We start from the raw sequence: 24480 nt of genomic DNA on the forward strand, positions 1-24480 counted from the left end.
GGACTCCAGGATCCAGACTTCAGTCTAGATATTCAACATGTTCATTACTTAGTGGGCAGAAGACCTTTAAAGTAAACACAGTCAATGGTTCCAAGGTCAAACACATGCAACAGCTTTGAAGCAGCTCTACATTCAGGACATGTTAACTTTTGGGAACAGCATGTGGATTGTTCTTGTAGCATAAAATATGGCATTTAGTACTAAACAGGCGAGTCATGACAGGTTGTGTTTTTTCCTTTTCAACATCAAGCCAGCAGTGAAGAAATACATGACTGATTTAGTGGAGACTAAAGGTCATTGGAATTAAAGGGGTACAATGCTTGGGAAAATTGGCACTCATTGCCATTCAAAACCAATAAAGTTAAGAATTGTGATGTCATCAATCTATCACTAAATCATTACTCTGAATATATAGTGATGTGTTAGTTTCACACATGGTTTCAAGGTCTACACCTAGAAGGGACGTGGCCCCAGACTGTGGAGCAAAGTCCCCCTTTAAAGTATGATAAATCTTAATCCATAATCAATATCTCTAGAGAGCAAAAAAGCTCTTATAGAACGTTTTTCCTGTTTGTGATATTATCAGTGAACAGAAAGAAAGGTCTCTTGCTATCTGAAGAATGAAAACACCTTAATCTGTAAATCTTTTTTAATTTTTTTATTTTGTCGCAAAACAAGATAACACAGTAATAAATTACTATTCAAGGCTGGAATATAATCATTTTTTTAGATTTATTGTGTCTGGAACACTTACTTTTGAACACAAAAGTTGTAGATAAGGCCAGAGCAAAATGAATATTTGGTTGTCAGGGGGTGAGGGACTTTATGATGCTTTGAACAGTACTTCATTCAAAGTGTCGGCTTAATGTGGGATAAAAACCTGGAGTAAACCAGGTTGTGGACCTTTTGTCAGCAATGTCCTTATATAAACACAGATGTAGCTATTTCATATAACTAACAAAATATAGATTGCAAAAGCTGTTTGGGCCAAAATAGATTTCAGCTTTGTTAAAAAGCACCTGTAAAGCACCTGTAAAGCACCTGTAGAACACCAATTCATGCTTTAAGGTTGGGGGTATAATAAATCTACACAACAAAATCTCCCAAACAACTAACCAAAATTATCCTAACTTTGGAAAAAAATCTATCAGTAAAACATCTAATTAATATCCAGTGTTAAGGGCTTGACACAATTCCTTATCATGTGTGAAATGAGTGGGTTTCCACAAATGGTACCTATTTTAAGATTGGGCCAAAGCTCAAATACAAAAAATAGTACTGATAACAGAATATAGGGCGTGTTTCGTGTAATGTTGTAACAACTATTGATATGAATTACTGCATGATTGTATATTCCATCCCCTGAGGATTGACTAACACAATTATCTGTCCTACATTTCAGAGATAAGAGGCAGATGGCGTCTACTGCACACATGTGCAACTCCTGCCGGCATGTCATGTATGTGGGGGCACATCACAGTCTGTGCCTATTGGGTGCCCATTGCTGGTACCTATTGTTGGAACCTGTGGATGCCCATGGTTGGTACCTGTTGCCATTCCTATTGTTAGGCATTGTTTAGGGTTCCTATCAGGGCGCCTATCATGAATGCCTATCTGAGGTGCCAATTAGGGTTCCTATCAGGGCGCCTATTATGACTGCCTATCTGTTGCCAATTAGGGTTACTATCAGGGTGCCTATTATGACTGCCTATTTGAGGTGCCAATTAGGGTTCCTATCAGGGTGCCTATTATGACTGCCTATCTGAGGTGCGAATTAGGGTTTCTATCAGGGTTGCCTATTATGACTGCCTATTTGAGGTGCCAATTAGGGTTCCTATCAGGGTGCCTATTATGACTGCCTATTTGAGGTGCCAATTAGCGTTCCAATCGGGATGCCTATTATGACTGCCTATCTGAGGTGCCAATTAGGGTCAATAGCATGAGCATAGAAGATATCCCTAACACTCCCCATCTTCATGACGATCCCATTCACACTTGAGTCAAGTCTTATAACAAGCATGAGACAGTGTTGGTCATTTTGCTCCAGAATCACACCATGGTAAAAAGCTATAAATATAAACCATATGAAGTACATAGGTCATCCAGTGTGGCCATTCCAACTTTGGCTATCAGTGTGTCCTTCAATTGTGGGTTAATCTCCAAGCTTGAACTCGGCATCTGAGTGGGTCATGCGGTAACTCTGTGATAACTTCAGTGGAGGCCTAGTTATTCAACCTGTTAAGTTGCTCAACTCACTTCAGGATAAAATGTTGTCAGGTTCTTATAAATATAATAACCATTTTAAAATAAGTCTGTCTTCTTGCCACATTATATTTCAGATGAGGTTACTTGTGAATTACATTTGGATCATAGCTGAAGTTGGAAAAGTGTGAATTGCCATTACTTGTTGGTGAGTGAGTGAGTGAGTGAAAGAATGAAAGAATGAAAGAGTGAAAGGGTGAGTGAGTGGTTTCTGTCTCAGTCATCAATATTCCAAGTATATCACAACAATATTGATATAATTGACTAAATACAACAAAAACTAGTGACTGAAAGCATGAGCATGTAATTTGAAGAGATTTGAAATGGGACAAAAGTATATATGGTGTCAACCTGGGCAAGTGAAGGAACATGCATTTTATCTTCATGTATGAATCAGATCATAATTCATAGATATTTTGATTTTTATTGCCATTAATCACTTAAGGTTGAAACTAGCTACATCTGTAAATGCCACATTGTAAGTGTGGTCAAGTCCATTGTAAATGCATCCGTGTTAGAATTAGTCTTCAGCAAACCATGGTGGTTGCAAGAGCTATACTAAGTGATTGGCTGGTGAGGCTTGATGACTTGGTTGCGGCATATCATCGGATCCCAGTTGTATGGATCAAAGCCCATGGCCCAGACTCGATTATTTACATAACGCCATAAAATAGCTGGAGTATTGCTGAGTGCAGCATTAAACATCAAACAAAGAAAAATTTGAACACAAAAATAACTGTATATGCTGATTTTAAAAAGATTTGGATTAACTAAAAAAATAGTTTTAAAAAGGCAGAAAATGTTACCTCTTCAAGCATACGAGTAAGAGCCCCAATGTCATTGTATGTGCGGGTCATCTGGGTTACCCGGTCCGCACATAGGACTGAAAAAAACAACACAGGGCGTTAATATACATCAATCACATATCATGTCGCTACAACGTTCATCTAATGACATGAGGCGGCCCTGAAACGACTGAATCCAACATATTAACTCTCTCCTCCTGATCCTCCAAGTACGATCAACGTGATCAGCCAACATCATCAACTTATTATTATTCGTCAAATGGACTGCACACCTTCAATATGTTTTCAATTTAGAGAAGTCACAAAAAGCCTACCTCATGCATCAACACATAATGCGATGTTTGAGTCATGATACGATCCATATATCAATACTTCATTTTCGCTGTTTCAGCAAGCAAATCTCTAATTCCACATAGCCCAGCTGACAATGGGTTGTTATGGTCAAAAGGTTTGTTTAAATTGCATGATGCATTAATTTAGGTTCAATCTATTCATAATTTCATAGTATTATGCAATCTGATTTAGCATATGTTTCTATGTTTCTGAAAGGCATTAAGGTATTGCAAGCCCAAGTAGTTATCAGGTTGGGCCATTTGAATTTTGTCAAATTAATTTTTGAAAATCAAAATAAAATTAAAGAAAAAAATAGAATCAAAACATGAATTCAAACACATGAAGTTATATTATGTATCATATCTACAGAAGTAAATTTGTGACACTTTCATAGTTTTGATACATTGGAGAATTGTGACACCCCTAGTATGAAGTTCTATTAAGAGCTGAAGAATTCAGACAAAGGTACCATGCCATACATTTATTCTGCTCTTCATACAACACTGCACAAAGAACCATATCAATAAGTTAACATGGACACAGTACAACACATAAACACACTACAACACATACAACAGCTAAAGCTTAGGATCTGCTTAGTTAATAATATATACACTTTGCACAAACACAATGAACCAGCATATATTGTTTCTGTTGGCAGATGGCCATACATGACAAGGACCAGTACTCCTATATGTTGTAAATGGGGGAAAAAAATGTTTGATAAAGTTGACAACAACCCTTAAACTGCTTCAGAACAGGTATAGGCAACATATTTTCAGAAATGCTACTGAGTGTAATTTCAGCTCTACTAGAAGCACTCATAAAATCAACAACATTGTAAGTAAACAAGTTTACAAAACATGGGGACAAAAATAACTGTGGCGATGCAGTAAGACGGACATTTCAGTATGAGATGTAGATTTCACATCTCTCAATGAAATAAACACCACAGACAGACATGCTGTCTGATCTAGAGTGAACATCTGTTGCAAAACACTGACAGGATCGAATTCAAGTCACATTTGTCAAAGTCATTTCCATAAAATGGATAATTTTAATCGGGTTTTAGTTTAACAATCCAGCAACATCACAGTGAGAGACACCAGAAATGGGCTACATACATGGTATTCGTAATGATAAATACTGACACCTTCGTCATGACAAGGGAATACTTAAACCACTTGGCTACCCAGCATGCTGATTTTTAAATGAGCTAGTTACATGACAAAGTTTGCCACAACAAAAAGCAAGGGAACTCATGAAATGATAGTGAAGGTGTAATGATGATAAATGTCTGTAAAATTATTTTCGGGAGTGTAGGTCAATATCTGGTGTGTCCTCCTTGTTGAATGATACAACAGCTTGATGGCATACTGTTGATTAACTTGCATATGGTTGCCTTTGGTATTGCTCACTATTCCACCTAAAGAACTACCCCAAACTTGCCCCTGGTGCTGGTCTCCACTGTACACATCTGCCTGAGAGTGGGGATAAACATTAGGGATATGTCAGGGGACTCAGTGGGCAGTTCAATGTCAGAATGCCTTCTCTTCGGAGATAATCAGTGACGATCTGGGCATGATGTGGAGTGCCTTTGTCATACTGTAGTTCAAAATTTCTGCTGATAATTTGAGCGAATGGAATGACAGGAAGAAAAATTTCGTCAACATATCACTGGCCAATCAAATGTACATTCAAAACATGACACCATTATTGCCCAGGCATACCACTCGCCATTACATCACTTAAACATTTTCTACCATCTGTGAATCAGAGGCAAAACCTTAATTGTCTGTAAACGTGGTGTAACGCCATTGGCGCACAGCCCGTCCCTGGTGTTACCTTATAAGCCCACCCTAATTTTTTACGCCTATGGTAATCTGTTAGGGCCACAACCTTCACAAGAAGCCTTGCTTTCAGGCTGGCTGCATAGAGACGTTTTTTAAAGGTAGATGTTGAAATTTGCCTTCCTGTTATAGTATGGATTTCTCTATTGATAACAGAAGCGATTGAATCTATTGCCCAGTGCCATTTATTTGAAAGTGGCAATCTTGTCTAGGTGTCGTTTTTTTAGGCTGCCATTCCCAGGTGTCGTTGCAACCCCACAGTCGAGAAATTACACTTTCTGATTTGCCAAACATTCGAGGACCTTGGGATACTGACGTTCCCCCCCTCTATCATTGAGATACTGTCTCGGAGGCATTTTAAGCATGTGATTGCAAGTTCCCCTATAGGTGCACACCAGGGGTCCGGAAACCGTCATATGCGCCGGACATGTCCGATTGGGAATCTCAAATGTCCGTTTTAAAATATTGCTTACCGGACATTTTAAAAAGTATTGTCCGGACATTCTTAAATTTTGACCGGACATGATCAACAGTTAGGACTGAGCAGTTTCTGTCTGCAGTTGGAACACAATGAAGATTAACTACACTGACAAGCTTTGTTTGTTTTGATTGCTGTAAATACATCGTACCTACATGATAGTCCAATCGGTCAATCACTGTAATAGGCAATAAACTGAGTTGACACAGATTAATCGAGGATTAATTACTGAGAACATCTTGTTAATTTGAGTGAAAGGTGTTTACAACTGTACATTAATACCTTGCATCATCGATGTACCTCATTATCCTCACAATGCTACGATACGAAACCTCAGACAAGAAGTGAAAGCGTGACGACAGCCAGTCGACCGGATCTGCCAAACCCTCAAAGTCTGGACGATCATTTTGTAAGTCATGGCTAACGACTTTCACTTGGTTGACATACAATGAGGATTTGCAGATTTTATTGTTTTCAGTAGCTAGTCGTATATTGAATCTTGATTGACCGCCATTTTGCTTTCTCGGACGATCGATATCCAATTTTTTTATGGTCAATAATTAAGTACAGATGAAAAAAGTATTCAAATAACTATTGCTATCAACGATATTTTAGTATTTGTGATTAAATTATCTGTCTTGTTTTTAAAAAAATCTTTAGTTTAAAAAAAAACTTTTCCCATGAGGTCACGTGATAACCAAATATGGGATAATAGTCTCGATCCAAATGTTACAACGCGTACACTTGAGCAGACTGATGAATATAACTCATGAATATTAATTAGACCGTTCACTACGTTAACAGATCGTTATTATAACAGAAACAAACGGATGTGTTCCATGTAAATCTAAAATAATATTATTTGTTATTAATTGTCCGGTGAATTAAACAATTTAAATTGAAACAATTCATAATTCATCATATTATGAATACGTAAACTTGTAATGTGTGTGAAAAGTTGTACTAAAATACGCTATTTGAAGGGGGCGTGGCCTAAATGCAAATGTCCGATTGGGATTTTAAATTTTCCGGACCCCTGGTGCACACACTTTGGCTTCTCTGTGCATGTGCATCACATGCTGTTCTTGCATGAAGTGACATTTCATTGTGATTTGATGTTGTTAAGATGTAATGCCACGATATTGTAAATGAGTTCCCTTATTTTTTGTCAGCAGTATATCTACTTTATTCTCCTACCCTGGTGGGTAACACACATATGCAGGACCCACCCAGTGAGTCAGCTTTTTACTTATCTAATCGTGCTGAAGTTTGATGCCATATCAACCCACGTGATACCATGATTCCGCAGTGATGAAGCACATTGTTATCACTTATCAAGTATCAACTCATACTTATGTCAGTTTAAACAATGATAACCGATGACATTTCAGTTAAAACATTATCTGACGTTAATAACTTGGTCAGACAGTCTGGTTCCATTTGGAAGTTCAAGGATTTGTTCTAAATGAAGTGGTAGAGACACATTTGAGCAATTTTTACAATAGTTCAAATCACTGAACATTTTAATTACAAAGTGTGTCCACATTGGGTAATATCATCATTAAATAAAGAAGAATGCACCCTGATAACCTGCATGTTCTATCTTCACCATGGCAACTATCACTAATTATTTTCAAAATAATAATAACATTCATCTAAATGCATGTTAGTCTTTTTGTTCATCTAAATGAATTAAAATTCACCTACAGCATAACACTCTTGTCCAAATGGATTATTTTTCTTAAGGAAAATTAATTTGTTTCATGTACAAAGGTATTTTTGTTGGGCATATCCCACAATCTCTTGAACATATGAAATGGCATTCAACATTATTTATGCCAGATATGAATCTAAATGTGACAGTAAATCCATCAAGAATGGTCCTTTGACAAATACTACAGTATATTTTTTAAAGAGACTTTTGACATGTTTATATTACATTCCTGCATATGTATTCTCATTTATCATGTCACATTATCTTTGACTTGAGCACGAGTAAACTTTCAAGATCGATCATTGGTTTGTAAAAGCAATGAATGATAGATTAATGATCAACCATCAATGAGAATAGGCAAGTCTCACAACTAAAGTATTCTCTCTCTCTACCCTTCATGTAAACAACCAAAATACACACATCCAAACTCCAGAAAGATACTTTATCTTAAGCAGTGGCACAAACAGATCAAATGCAAAGGTCTTGAAACCTTGCTTTATTTTAAAACATATTATAACAAATTTGTTTGTCCCCAACTAATTAATTTAGATTACTAAAATAATAAAAAATATAATTGATCACAAATTTTATGCTGATTTTTAGAAACTGATGAAATTATGTACCATATTTTCTTGAGTATAGTGTACATCCCCTGTGCGGCAACGCCAATAGGCTCAAGGGCTTGAAACCATACTCCATCTTGAAAAGATGCCTACCGTTAAGTTTCTTCTGGAAGTCTTTTAATCTCTTGTAATTCTTTAAAATAGCATTACATACTCCCAGACAAGCTATCATCAGTGCTGCAAAATACTTTCTTGAAATTTATTTGAGTCCCACATTTTGTACAAATAGTTACTGTGACTGGCATGAGATTCAGCAAATAAGATGCACAACAATATTTATTTACATCCCCTTCTTCAAAAAAATGTTTGCTCAAAACAAACTACTGAAACTAAGAACAATAAGTATCTCATGATGTATGTATTATTAATCTGTATCAATTAAGGTATGATTCAAGGAGTTGCCGCCATGAAATATTTTGCTGCACTGAAATAACAGAAAGGTGCTTGAATTCTGTGAACTGACAAACATTCAAGTCAGGCGTCTAAACATATAATACCTGATTATTATTACTTTTGTTCCTCAATCCAAGACATTTAAGCCATCCACATAATTATAACAATCGTGACCATGTGCTTTTACATATCAAATTAAACGAACTACATACCTAGTGCAGTTTTTGATTGGTTCTTTATTGACACTAAGTTGGAAGACCATGAAATGATTATGGATAACAAATTCAAACCTAGTTTATTAAGCATGTTCATGAAAACTAACATAACCATAAGAAATTTTCAATACATTTCCAAAAGGAAACACAGCTCAATTTTGATTGAAATTTGAAAATGGATTTGATAATTTCTTCTAGCTCATTATCACTGAAAAACAGTGAGACAAGACTGGTGTTCTTAAAATCTAAGTAAGGGTGTGCAGTAACTTACTGCTTCCAAGAAACAGTGCAGAGGACAAGTTTTCAGAATGGAAGTTCTTGAGACTGTTATGTTCTATTGGTGTCCCAGGAGATGTTTTGGCCATGCGACGATTCAGATTGTCATCAGAAAGATTGGACATCTGTCTGTTCCGAAACAGTTTTTCATCGAAGGAAGCTCTGCGTTTTCTCCGAACTCTTCGTTTCACAACTCCATCCTGTTCGGTCTCTGTTTCAGATGATGATGACGGACTCCTGCAGCGAGGTGTCACGTCATCAGACAATGATGCGTCGTCACTCTGTTCCATGTCGGTGTCCGAGGTTTCCTCGTATATTACATTCCAGTTAACCAGTGGATCATAGCGGATGTCAGACCTCCAGGGGTGACTGTTGCTGCTGCTGTTGTTGTTAACATTATCAATGGTCTCCATTTCAACAAACTATCAAGCTCCGCCAAGTTGAAATATTTGGCTTTAGAAACAGGCCCACAAGTCCAAATTGAGACAAACTTGTCTCGAAAAGTTCACAACTTCTAAGTCTACATGATTGCAATTTTCCTTCACTGAACTAAAAGTAGATGATGAAAAGTTCAAATAGAAATTTGCTGAACCTAAAAAGATTTGTCAATGCTTAACTGGACACTACCAAGCTTAATCCCTGTCAGATATTTCTGTGTGTGCCTGTTAATAGACTGGACCTTATCTGAAGCCTGAGAGCCTTCGTGATCTATTTACTCGACTGTGGAGGCTGTCACGTGGGGTATAGCTCCACCTACCGACAATCAAGGCCACCGATACCTGATGGTGTTTACAATTTTTGTGTGTGATTATCTCCAACCAACACAGGGCCACAATGATATCTTCCATGTGAACTGAGCTTTGACAGTGATTGGTGATGTGCGACAAAAACAGGTTTCAACAGTTTATAAATACAAGCCACCTTTCCTGATTTAACTTTCCAAGCCCTAATAAGTTCATAAAAAAAGATTTGCTACCTTGTCTTAATCCTCAGGAGGTAGGTATTGAAACAGTCTAGTACCACAAATACACTTTTTGTCTGAAATACACCCCAGCATGCATATACACAAACAAGCTACATCATATCCGGCACATATTGTTTCTAAACAATGTGACCAAGCTTGCTAGGACTGCTAACAGTGGACAAAGTCTAGTTCCTCTCTGAATATCAACTCTTCAAAAGAGAATTGTTAAGTACTGCAGTACTTGTGACAACAATAACAAAGGAGAAAATAGAGTCTTTCTCCAGAAGACACCAACTGTGACTATCTTGTCGACATCATCGCGGATGTGTCTACATGGGCCAACGTGACTTTGAGCATGCCCACTGCCCGACAGTCACGGCTGTTTAATGGTGAACTGATATATCCACCGTACTGTCACGCCATTGTGTAACTAAAACACACTATCCTTTTAACAACTGCCTTCCTCGTGAGGTGAATGTTTAATCAACAGGTGTTCAAGGGGGCCTACGTGCAGCGTATATGATAGGCTTACAGATCTTGGACAGGATTTGAGAAAATAATGTTCTCCATGTTTACAACTTGTGTTTACACCCTAGATGGGGGAGCCTCAGACATTAATGACTTCATAATCATAAACCACATTTGCCACACACAAAATGCTGATTATTTGGTAGACTAAGATAGATAAGATATTTGTTGTTGTTTATGTTATTATTTTCTTTAGTGTGACAGATGAGTGGGACATCTTAATCAGAAATTTAATGGTATTTACATTATATCATGGCCTGTCAGTGTAATGAAGGAAAAAAACCAAAAAGACATTTGTAGAAGACATTTGCTACCTACATTGCATAATATGGCTATTAAGAACCATTTTTACGTCAGTATTGGCCCAAGTATGCTAGTATTGGCCCAGGCATACATTGTGCCCGGGTTCTACACAGGGATGTGACCCCACTTGGCTACCCATGTTCTCCATACTACATTGATATTATTTATTATGATTTAATGTTTGTTAATAATTCACTGTTTGTATTTTTCAAGATGGCACAATTGACCAGTAAGAGATTAATAATCCCATGGAGTAAACTATAGAACATATAGAAATATATACCAGGTTAGAAATTCAATCTCATTAAAATCAGATCTTAGTTCTCACTATCGCTAAACAAAGATCTGAACACATCCCATTATGGGTCACGTCAGAACGACCTTTCATCCGACCAATCAAAGCGTCACTTACCAGATCATGAAAGTGACAGTCGGAAAGTGTTTTCTAATCATGCAACCGCCGTGATATTGCTGGAATATTGCTAAAAGCGGCGTAAAACCATACACACTCACTCTAATCATGCAACCCTGAAAACGTTAACACAGGGTATTCTGAACGACAGTTACGGCCCGTACGACTGATTATTGTCTATCTCTCGCTTCAGTGGGATAAACATTTGAACGGAGGAGGCGTTGCACCGTACGTGGGAAGTGCTGCCATACAATCTCAACCATTTATTAGACATTCCGGAATGCTCGTTTGTTCAGTTTCCAAAATTTTAATCAAGAACAGTGTGAACTTATTTTTCAGGCGTAGCCTGAAACAGAAGTAGCCATGTTGAAACGAGTGTTGTATTTTTAAGCTCGAGAAAGCTGCTTTCTAATTGGCTGATGTCGACTTCTTGTTAGTCATTTCAGCGGTCGGTCAAAGTTCACGAAAGGTCGTTTTGACCTCAGATCTTTGTTTAGTGGCAGCAAGAACTTAGGTCTGATTTTAATGAGATTGGTTAGAAATTCTTTTTCACTACTTTGCAAAACGACCTTCTACAAAGTTTGCTATTTACCTAAGGAAATGTCATGTGGCCATCCTGAATTTTACTAGAGTCTCGGATGAGCAGACATAATTTCAACGCCTATCATTAATGCTACTGGCTTGGATTAATTTAGATATCAGATTGTTGTATGATGAAGTTTTCATGGGGCCTGTTTGAAATGCTTCAAATGATTTCATGACTAAAACCTTCAAACAAAATGTTTCTGAAAAGAACTGCATTTTTCAAATTACAAGTCAAATATATATTCTCTCTCATAGAAAGATATAACACAAGATATTCAAAATTTCAAATGCAAATAATTCACTTTTCAGATTACCTTGATAAATTGAATACCATCATTTTGAAAGTACACATTTCCCAGAATGATCAATAGCTTGTGTATGAGAATATTATCCAGTCTCTAGTTTACAATTAAAACCAACCATTTAACATTTTTTTTTAAAGAAACTATGAAAGAAACTTTTATTTCTACATAACAACATCTAATATATGCTTTTGTTTGTTTGTTGTTTAACGCCACACTCAGCAATATTCCAGCTATATGACGGCGGTCTGTAAGTAATTGAGTCTGGACCAGACAATCCAGTGATTGACAACACGCAATTGGGATATGATGACATGCACGAACCAAGTCAGCGAGCCTGACCACTCGAACCCGTTAGTCGCCTCTTACGACAAGCATAGTCGCCTTTTATGGCAAGCATGGGTTGCTGAAGACCTTTTCTACCCCGGATATTCACGGGCCTCTAATATATGCAATAATTGTAATTCAGGAAAGGTGAATGCCATAGAAAAGTGACTAATCCATGCAATATGAACAGAAATTTATTGCAGAATTTACCATAGTAAGGAAAGTTAGCAACAGTTAAAAACAGAAGAAATGTGACTTTTCCAGACATGACTTGATACTGACTGAAAGAAAGGTCAGTATAAATTAGCATATTTAGGTCAAACTGACCACAGCATCAATGTAACCCACCCATGTCAAGTTTCGACAGATTGTGCAAGATAAACACTGACAAAGGCTTATGTGTATTGTCACACTGTTTACCACCAATAGCCCTGTAAACAGTACATATCAATGATATTACAGATAAGTGATGACCTAGTCAACAGTTTGAATAGACGTGTGAACTGTGCAATTAATGACAATCAACACATGGGTACAAATTTCTACACACATATATTTCATGCATACACATTCTTACAAACTAAATGTCAACACTTCGATAACTCCAATAAATATTTGATAAAATATCAAACTTTCAAACAATGTATGTCTGATAATTAAGTCAAATATTGTCACAAAATGAAAGTTACCTTGACTGTTTTGATTTTGTTGGTTTGTTTTTTTATGACGCACTCAGCAATATTCCAGCTATATGATCGTGGTCTGTAAAAAATCGAGTCTGGACCAGACAATCCAGTGATTGATATCATGAGCATCGATCCATGCAATTGGGATAGATGACATGCATCAACCAAGTCAGTGAGCCTGGCCACCCAATCCCATTAGTCGCCTCTTACGACATGCACAGTCGCCTTTTATGGCAAGCATGGGTTGCTGAAGACCTATTCTAACCCAGATCATATTGTTTTGACAGTCAAGTATGCTTACCACTTGGCGTTGATAATATCATGAAATACACAAGCCTAAGCATCAGCTGATATGGTTGATGCTGATGTTTGTCACACACATCTGATACAAGGATTGTCTACACCTACGGCCTACCTGATTAATGTCATGTACACACTCCACCATATATGTTAAGCATTTAGTTTTACAGTATTTTATTTTCATTCACTAGGCAATAAGATTTAAAACATTTATGTCAATAAATGTCAATTTAGTCATATTTGATATTGATAAATTAAAATCATTACAAAATTACTTTCCAAATACATATTAATTCATTTTTTCACTATATTTTTAATTATGTTATTTTTATAAAATACCATTCTTTCAACATACATACTTACAAATTACAAGATATTCAAGTAATAGTATACCTGTACTTTTTCATTATCATTTAATATAAAATATATTCTTCATATATTCTTTCTTCCATATTGTCTTGTATTTTATTCAGTGATTTTCAGTGGGAATACAATAGTACATGCAAAGATTTCCGAATTGAAGCCACATGCACATTTATGTCTCAGAATGGTGTCATGCAGGGAGCCACAACCATTCCCCTAGTCTTCCTTCATTACAGTGTAAATGCATTCAGGCTTCCTCACATTTACATTAATGTAGGATAATGTAAACCAACAACCATGGATTTACAGTAACACTTCTTTGAAATAAATACATCCAGCTGCTACATCCTGCAGTGAGATAGAGGTGTAAAAATAATAGGCAGAGCACTGAAAAGTAACGTTTTTTCATTGGTTTTGGAAAGCAAGATAGCAGACCCTATGATGCAGCTACCAGTTTTTGATTTTTATCTGGAATCGTATTCTTTCTTCCAAGTTCACTTTCGATGAAGCAGAAAGTACACATTTTTATTTAAGTGCTTAAGAAAGAGATAGACAAAGGTTTTGGAACTATTTAATGACTTGGGGCCAACTTTAGATGTAGAAATATGTTGTAAATCCAACAACATACAATAGTCCCGCCTAAACCCCAAGTGGTGATAGTGAGTGAGTTGGGTCTGTCTCCGCTGATCAGTATGTCAGTTATATCACAGCGGGTCAGGTTGATGTGGCCTCAGGAAACCTTGAAGTGATGCAGGTCTTTGACGTTTACCACTTTGGTGAAACCCTAGAAATCATAATTGGGGCAAAACCAGGGTTGGAACCCATGGTTTCTGGCATGCCTCAGGGACACAACTCTGCACAGCAACTTGCAGTGAGTGAGTGAGTTGGGTTAAACACCGCTTTTATTAGTATTCCAGTTATATCATGGTCTGTCAGCTTAATGTGGGAGGAAAGCTCGATGTGATGCTGGTCTTAGATGTTTACCACTTCGGTGAAACCCACAAGCACGGGTATGGTGCTGACAAACCTAGAAACATAATCGGGGCGAACCGGGATTCGAACCCACAATTATAGGTTTCTTGTGTGCCCAAGGGATGCAACTCTGCACAGTGAATTGGGGTGAATTAGATAACTGGGCCACCCATGCCCCCGCAAATTGCAGTGCCTTAGACAACTGGGCCACCCATATATGTGTATGTAGAACTGCTTATTAACTACGCAACAAACGAATGAGGGGTCACTAAACTCCAACTAAACAAGTAGGACACTACACATTCTGTAATGGACGTCATCAGTGTAAAAATTGAGTGTAACCCACTTTCAAACAACCTCAGTACATTTCAGTAATTTTATATATGTTATGAGCCAAAGCCCTTATTTTTTATTGATAAGTTAACAGAATCATCTTAGAAAAAGATTCCATTTGTCAAAAAGATCACAATATAATGGAGAGACTTTCAGTTTAGTCTGTTAAAACATTTCAGAAGTGAAAAATCTCCGCACTAACTAAATACAAGGGAAGAAGGTCTTTTAATTGCTATATGACATCCAAGTAGCACATTTCTTGCAAATCATTTAATATTTTTCATGCAAGCATTCTTTTTTAAAGAGATGACTTCAAGAATTTGTTTTAGAAATTGTTTCTGGTAAATATATCAAGTGAGTGAGTGGGCATGGTTTTACGCCACTTTTAGCAATATTCCAGCAATATCACGGCAGGGGACACCAGAAATGGGCTTCACACAATGTACCCATGTCTTCAGCGTGACAAGCGAACGCTTTAACCACTAGACTACCCGACCGCCCCAGTGACAAATGAATTGATGCCTTAATATAGTAAGAGGTAATCACCATTCAATTCAAAAATAAATTTACACACCTGTAAACTAGAAACAGAAATGTTGATACACATTTAATGCTTGAAATCCCAGATAATAACACAATATTATTTTAGCACTAAATAAATTCAAAATAAAATGAATTCTTGAAAAACCTTTGCTTCTTTGCTTTTATTTTGGTAACAGATTCACCTCAAGTTAGGGCAATATTTACATAGGCTCAGTGCACTGTGCACAGGTTATGTTCGGCATAGCCACCTTGCTAATCTCCTTAATCACGTGGTGTAGCCTGATCATGATTAAACCTCTGCAACCCTGTGAATAAGGTTCCCTCTCCCAGTTGATACTTCCGAAGATAGCTGGCAACTGCACGTAACCATTAATAAAACTGTCAAAATTTACCAAACTCAATATTTAATTCATGTTTACTGCATGACATTTGAATACTGTCTCTGTTTTCAGTTTGAACATGTCCTTTGTAAAGGAACAAGACTTTTTTCTTTTTTGGCTTATAAGTTTTGCAGATTGAATGCTGATTCATTTAAACTTAAAAGTGAGCTAGGTTTATATCAGCTATATGACTGCAGCCGGTAATAATCCAGTGATTGATATGATGAGCACATTCCAAGCACATAACAATCAATCAACCAAGTTGCTGTGCCTCAAACAAGCAAATCCATTAAGTTGCTTCTTACAGCCCGTGAAGATCCGGGGTAGAATTTGTCTTCAGCAAGCCATGCTTGTCGTAAAAGGTGACTATGCTTGTCGTAAGAGGCGACTAATGGGATCGGGTGGTCAAGCTTGCTGACTTGGTTGATGCATGTCATCGGTCCCAATTGCGTGGATCGATGCTCATGATGTCAAACACTGGATTGTCTGGTCCAGACTTGATTATTTACAGACCGACGTCATCGAGCTGGAATATTGCTGAGTACTTCATTAAACAACAAACAAACAAACTATCTTACAGCCAGAATAGGCTGCTGGGGTCCAATGAAACCCATGTTCCCAGGGTGTCTTACACTTGTGAAGTAATAGCATAAAAGGTTATATTGTAATGACTGTCAATATATTCAACATTTTAGGACTGTCATCCAATGAGAGTCGTGAGACGCCTTCTTACTGGTGTGAGGTGTGTGTTAGCTGTGGAACAGGCTGTTTTCACTTGCTATGCAATCACTTAGTGTCAACACTGTTATACTGCAATGATTTGTGAGGTTGCTTTTATAAAAAGTATCCATTGCATTTTCTTTGTACTTTGATCCTCGTCATACAGCAGGGCATGAACTCCTCTCAGACATGAACGGTTATAATAATATTGATTGTAGACTCTCCTGCCATTTCTCTAGATGTAGCCAGTGATTGGAGAGTCACACTTTTGTTGTTTACAATGCTGTGAACAACGTGTATGTCACTGTAACCTGAGTTCAGAATGCAGACATGCTACTTCGCACGTTCCAGATCTCAATATGCACGGGGAAAAAAAAGAAGACTTTTGTACAGTTATATGCCACCCTAGATCAACATTAAACTATCAAATTTAACCAAGTTGGATAGAGTTATCTTGGATAACATTATTCAATGATTAAAAAGCAAACAACTACTTTTACCAAATATATGACCAATATTAAACTATTAAAATCAAATTTAGATAAGTTGGATGATTTTCTCAGCATAATGTGAGTGAGTATGGTTTTAAGCCGCTTTTAGCAATATTCCAGCAGGTACACCAGAAATGGGCTTCACACATTGTACCCATTTCGGGAATCGAACCCGGGTCTAGAGCGTGACAAGTAAACGCTTTAACCACTAGGCTACCCGACCGCCCTTCAGCATAATGTAATGAAGTACCCTCCAATCAAGCTTTACTTAATCCTTCACATTGAAAAACAGTTCTAATATTTTTACAGTTTATGAGCATAACAAAGGCCACTGTAAAAAATATTTGTTTCTCATGACTTTTTTCTTGGTGGGGATGGATGAATTGATTGTATATATTATTTCTTTAGTAGGTTACAAATCCTGAAAAGTAAACATGATTTTAAAATACCATCTGACATCTTTCAGCTACATCCTCAAGGCTTGAAGTAAGAAGCGAGGTCTCCTTGACTCAGGTGACCGTGTCAAACTTTCCCCTCAGATCTAACCCATTAATGGTTTGTGCCAAAAGTCGGAAACTGATGCAAAAAGGAAACTTGATTAGAAAACACTGTTTTTTAACAATGCTTAAAAGCATACAAATAGGGGTTGGAAATACAAATATATTTTAACAAGTCTGTTCTTGCTTCATGGAATAATAGAAACTGTTTTAATAGTTACCTTGTCCTTTCAGTCAACATGTGGCTGAGAAATGTTGCTTGAAAATACGGCCAGAGAAACCTGTCAGTTGACACTTTATCAAGAACAAGCAAAAGTGTTACCTTTTTAAACAAAATCCAGTATAGCTCAAAGTTCCCCTTATTAATAACTTTGCATGTCTTAGGATATAGCACCAAATATGGGTCAGCTTCATGTACAAATGAAGACAAACCACTTCACATCAGGTAGGTTTCTATTTTGAACGAAAAAGAAATCAGTGTGTTTGTTTCTCTTTCAGATCATTGATTCATGTCAAATTCCTACGTGTGAGATGACGAAACTTAGATACTTGAATGTACACTCAGGCGTTTTAGAAACTAGCTTATTTGGGAACAGACTTCTTAGTTTTATCTTGGAGCTTGACCCTTGATTTGCAGTGTGTCCACATACTTTAGGAGTTATTTTAAGCATGCACACTCATTACATTCATTCTCTTGATGTAAGGATCCGAAATACTCGCACATGCAAATTTATTAAATGCATAAATATGAAAAAAAGCTCCTTTCTAAAAATTTGAGTCTGTGAGTATGATTTTATGCAGTTTTTGCAATATTCATGCAAAACCACACACAAATATTATCCACAAGGGGAACTGAAACTGGCTGGTCGGGTCTTGGTTCTGCTGAGTCATACCTTTGCTGGGCTACCCTACATTCCTGAAAGTTTCGTTTATTGTTTAACGCCACAATCAGCAATTTTCCATCTACATAACAGCAAGCTGTAAATAATGGAGTCTGCACCAGACAATCAAGTGATTGGTATTGGGAGCAACAATCCACACCATCAGGGTATGATGACATGCTAGGTCACTGAATCTGACCACCTGATCCATTTAGCTGCCTCTTACCACCAGCAAAGCTTGCTGGGGACCTATTCTAACCCAGAATCCCCAGGCAGTCAGTGTTCCCTTACGTAGTGAAGTGACTTCCTGATACAAATGTAATAAACATGTTCAGATATGTGCATAAATTTTATGAGGCTTTGAAAAGTATCTGTCCTATCTGTCAGTTTAATGAGTTAGGAAATTCCCCCAGTGATGCAGCCACTTGCTGAACCAGCGCACAAGAGCATGGTGTTGACAGACCACGGATCATGATCATGAATCTGTAAGTAAAACCCCTATTCAGCAGATCCTGGTATGGATAAGGGACATAACTCTGCATAGTTAATTCCAGTGCCTTAGGTGACTGGATCATCATGCAGCAGGTAGACTAAGGATCATAATTCATATTGAACTGTGGTGTGTTGGACGATTGTGTCACCAAAGTTTCTCATCTTGACTGTGATGTAAGTAAATCAGTGCAAAAACTAAAGATTTACTCAATCTTACATAGGCATAAAGGTAAAAAATAGTATTTTTTACTTATCCTGCATTACTCCTTAATGCATTTTCTGCTTTCTTTTGACAGAAAACAAAGATGCAGGGATCCAGCTAGCAAAGAGTGAGTGAGTAAGTTGGGTTTAACGCCGCTTTTAACAGTGTTCCAGTCATATCACGACATGTCAGCTTAATGTGGGAGGAAAGCCCAAAGTGATGCAGGTCTCAGACGTTTACCACTTCGGTGAAACCCACGAGCACGGGTATGGTGCTGACAAACCTACAAACATAATCGGGGCGAACTGGGATTCAAACCCACAATCATAGGTTTCTGGCATGCCCAAGGGACGCAACTCTGCACAGTGAATTCCGGCGACTTAGACGACTGGGCCACCCAAGAAGTTAATTTACAAGATTATTGTCACGAAAACAATTTTTTTCCTTAAATTTTCATTCTTATAAAGTAGCCCATTTTCGAATAGACAGTATATCTGTAATGCCTTTTTAGCCAATAATATATTAACTATAAGACTTCCCTCCCCCCTCGGCTTATACCAAATAATGATAACGTATTTATTGTGGCCTTACATCATATACATGGTGAATTTACTTCAAAGTCATCCATTTCTATATACATGAATCTAAATAACTACAACATGCACACTTGATAAGAAATACACAACAGCCAGTGCAAAACATGTCTACAGCTGTCTGAGGAAATACAGGTACACCATGGAACAGCAGCAGCAAATACAGTATAGATGTAAGGTACAAGACTATATAATATACAGCACTTCACAAACAGGGTGGTGTGTGTCGAACCTGCTTGTTCAGATATTCATACGTGAACCATAATAAAAACAAATGTCCTTGTATTGCCCGCTTCTGTGAAGCAATAACTGAGAAGTGATGGTCAAATTTCTACTTATAAAAAGTAAATAATATTTTTTCCAGACCTGTTTGACACTCATATATTCACAACAAACATCTTGGTATCATCTGGCTTCAGAGAACACTAAATAAGAAGCGATGTCTGAATGTTTGTCGATTTATAAAAAGGAAAACAAATGAGTTTTGATATCTGTTTTTTGAAAACATAAGACGCTTGAAACTATACTTCTGTTTCAGCAGTCTTTCAAAACAGTCTGATGTATGTAATAAGGTTTTGTTTTTTTAAAGACCAGATAGCAACATATTCACTATGTAGAGCAACTCAGGTTTTTGACAGTAGGATAATACGTATGAAATACCCAACACCACTTTACATAGGAATAAGTAGTTATCCATATGTGTTAATAATCATTGTAATTTCATGCAGCCAAAATGAATGGTAGTGTTACAGACATAACCTATGTTCTCAACAAGCAGGCTAAAGTTGGGACAAACGGTGCTGTCAATAAATATCACTCACCTTGATTTATTTCTGCATAAATAAGGCAAAAAGAGAAACACGTGAAAACATCATCTCAGCTCTGAAGTATTTGTACATGAAACATACATGTAACGTTGTCTATTGCCTCTAAATATAGGAAAACACTACAGACATTGTACATTTCTAGGGCGTCAATTGCCGCCAGCCATTGACGACATGTCTTCAAGTACATGTACCTTGTGTGATGTTTTGTTAACCTGTGAGCTAACTATACAATCATTGAATGAATGAGTTTCTATTAATAGTTGAGACGGGACGTCATCCTTATAAATGATGACAAAGCTGAAAAAAATATATCTCTCAAGGTTTAATCCTTAAGAAGAGAAACTGCATTACTTGTTTTTATATGAAACATGATTTGTTTGGGTGAAATTGGCACGAAACATACAGATGACTTCACATGATGTATGGCATGAATGAATGAATGAATTGAGATGAAAGAGATATAAAAAAGCATAAAAGGAGAGAAGGAAGAAAGGATACAAAATAACAGAAAGGAAATACAAGACACAGGCAATGATTGACAAACTTATCAGACAGAGGTGGTGTAGTGTGCTATTTAGGGTAATATATATATATTTATATGAAGTTCAAATATTAAAGGAATAGTATTATCCAAAAATTAACGTCTCTACAGACTTTGTACATTAGCAATAGTGTGAAGGGCGGAGAGAGGGCAAGGGCACTTTTCCTATCGAAATAAAACTTATTTATCTTTTAGATTATGACAACATGACATTACCAAGTATAAATTATTCGAAATGTTTCTTGCATAGTTTTCAATTTTCAACCTTCATTCTTATTTTAATGTGTCAGTTGCATTTTAGAAACTATAGCATTGCTGAACTATTTTTTTGTCCCGGCCAATTGCTGTATATATGCTTATAATGAACTACGGTCATAACAAACTAAAATTACTGGTCCCTTTGGGTTCGTTATAACCACAGTCTACTGTATCAGCACCTGTACCAACACATTGCAATGAGAGAATAGAGAAGTTGAAATCTCTAAGTCAATCCTCTTTTCACTATAACCTTCCTGACTGCCATTCCACAAACAAATCAGACAGCAATGAATCAATGTGATGTAGAAGGTGCAAAAACAATGCTGAAAATTACAACTGAAAAATTCTCACTGCTAACTCCCAAGTCAGCTTCACCCTACTGCAGTACATAGATGTATACAGACACACTTAAAAGCATTCATCACCTGTTGGCCAGAGTTGTGTCACAAGAACTGATAGAAAGTTATCTTGTTCTAAAGCACCGATTTCCTCTCACTTTTTCTAACAACTGACATGTTTTTATTACTTTTCAACATTCACCCATTAGTTAAGGTGAGGTGAAATGAGGTTTCACGTCGCGTTCAAGATTATTGCACTTAAAATTATATAGCAACGTCTCATTATTCAATTCTTCATAATTAAAGAAAAACACAATCAATAACCATTCAGGCATGATAATGTCACAAATAAGATACCAGAAAACTTTTGAATACATATTAAACCTGCTCATAGACTGCTCTAACCAAATTCATAAAAATACACCCCATCACTTGTCAGTGTTTTGAGGCCTTCAGTATTCATTCAAATATTATTTACTGCGTATTGATAGTTTTGTTTGGTCAATAATAAACCAATATCAATCAATGTTTGATAGGCATTACTTCAAAGTTGACGGGTGACAAAGAAGACACAATTTATGGATAACAACTTCTTTAATTTCAACGCAACGAATTTAATGCAACGTTTCGGTATAGATTCTTATACCGTTGATAAGCATGGGTGGAAACCCTTGCTTGACAACGGTATAAGAATCTATACCGAAACGTCACATTTACAGTAATTACAGAAGTTGTTATCCATAAATTGTGTCTTCTTTATCAATAATAATCAATTTTGAAAATAGACCTGCTTACAATGCTGTTTCATGTGACAATTTGTGTATTATTGACTGCAGTAGAATTCATGTATTAGCCATTTTGTTAAACAATATTGAAAACCAATATTAAAAGTTAAAATGTGAAACCAAAAGTTTTCTTGAAATATAACTTCTAGAAAATATTACAAACCAATCATAATTGATGACTGATTAGTTGGAACAGTTTTATGGTTAAAAGACATCTCAGTTCTGTATTTTGTTGAATTTTATTGACATAAAATTCATAAATCTGGAATACGTAAATCTGTCTGAAATTTCCTCATTTTCTTTTTTAAAAAAACCACCCAAAAACCCCAAAACCCAAAATAACAATTATTCAATTTTGGGGGTGGCTCAAAACTAAAAATATGTGAATGTTGTTTTATGCAACATTTTAGTTTGGCTACACTGTTACCATGCAACTTTCACATTTAGTCTTAATCCTTAATCCAAATTTAAATTCTATAATGTACAAATAACGTTCCATATGAAACCCATACCACATGCATCCAGACATTCCTGCTTCCATCACTGTGAGTAATAGGCTTGCATTTATCAAGTTTGAAACATGGAAATATCAATATGCTGAATGTTTCCCTTATTCTGAACATGGAACAGCTTGATACAATACAGTGTATATTTCATTTGTCAAAGTCACACTGCACAAAATAGTATCATTCACATACATCTACTACATAAGTAGTCATACAGGAATGGCAACACATGGCATCGTCATTATTATTTAATGGTCTGAATGGTTTCTAAAATGAAACTTGACATTGTTTGCCATCCCCATAACTTGAAATTTATAATATGGATGTCCACTGATGAAAGGTGAACGGGGGGATAGTTGGATGCTTTTGTTATTTCAGAATTTGGTATTGGTATGCAATGTTTTACAGTGTGCAGGGCTCAGCTGTAGTCCCTGCATCAGTGTCAACAGCACCTGTGTTCTTGTGTGTTTGCTGTTTAACACTGCACTCAGCAATATTCCAGCTATATGATGGCAGTCTGTAAATAATCTGGACCAGACAATCCAGTGATTGATATCATGAGCATCGACCCACACAATTGGGATGCAATGATATATATGAACCAAGTCAGCAAGCCTGACCACCTGATCTGTTAGTCCCCTCTTATGAGCATGGGTTCAAATGACCCATCAAGGTAATTCATTCCTTGTGCACCTCTCTCGGAAATTATGCATACTACACTGCACCTGATAATCATTGACATCAGTCCTCCTGCACCTCTCCATGTTAATGCATATCAGTTTGCACCTGATTTCTATAATCATTGACATCAATCATTCTGCACCTCTCCATGTTAATGCATATCAGTTTGCACCTGATTTCTCTAATCATTGACATCAATCATTCTGCACCTCTCCATGTTAATGCATATCAGTTTGCACCTGATTTCTCTAATCATTGACATCAATCATTCTGCACCTCTCCATGTTAATGCATATCAGTTTGCACCTGATTTCTCTAATCATTGACATCAATCATTCTGCACCTCTCCATGTTAATGCATATCAGTTTGCACCCACCTCTGCAATATGACATCCACATCATCTTTCAACTCTCTACCATTAATATGACTCATCCTGCATCTCTGTGTTAATTCATACCATTTCCTTTGCACCTGATATATCTATTATCATGTACATACATCCTTCGGCATCTTTCGGGCGGTCGGGTAGCCTTGTGGTTAAAGCGTTCGCTCGTCACGCCTAAGACCCGGGTTCGATTCTCGACATGGGTACAATGTGTGAAGCCCATTTCTGGTGTCCCCCGCTGTGATATTGCTGGAATATTGCTAAAAGCGGCGTAAAACCATACTCACTCACTCACTTCGGCATCTTTCAGTATTTATGTGTATTAGTTCGGGCC

General features: G+C 37.0%; 1 protein-coding gene across 9 annotated transcripts in view; it reads right to left on the bottom strand.

The window, feature by feature from the left end:
- LOC124149855 (trafficking kinesin-binding protein 1-like) overlaps nt 1-24480 on the bottom strand; it is an 87364-nt gene that overhangs the window by 12255 nt on the left and 50629 nt on the right. For 4 of the 9 annotated variants that reach the window (XM_046521667.2, XM_046521670.2, XM_046521668.2 and 1 more), the window contains 2 exons: nt 20646-20657; nt 3069-3145 (listed from right to left, as the gene is read on the bottom strand). In XM_046521667.2, coding sequence (XP_046377623.1) covers nt 3069-3145; nt 20646-20657 — 89 coding nt within the window. Of the gene's footprint in view, nt 1-3068; nt 3146-8945; nt 9753-20645; nt 20658-24480 lie in introns of those variants that run through there. The other 5 variants (XM_046521669.2, XM_046521673.2, XM_046521674.2 and 2 more) reach the window with 2 other exon arrangements.

The sequence above is a fragment of the Haliotis rufescens genome, unplaced genomic scaffold (assembly GCF_023055435.1).
Source record: "Haliotis rufescens isolate VD_foot unplaced genomic scaffold, xgHalRufe1.0.p SCAF_4, whole genome shotgun sequence".
NCBI lineage: Eukaryota > Metazoa > Mollusca > Gastropoda > Lepetellida > Haliotidae > Haliotis > Haliotis rufescens.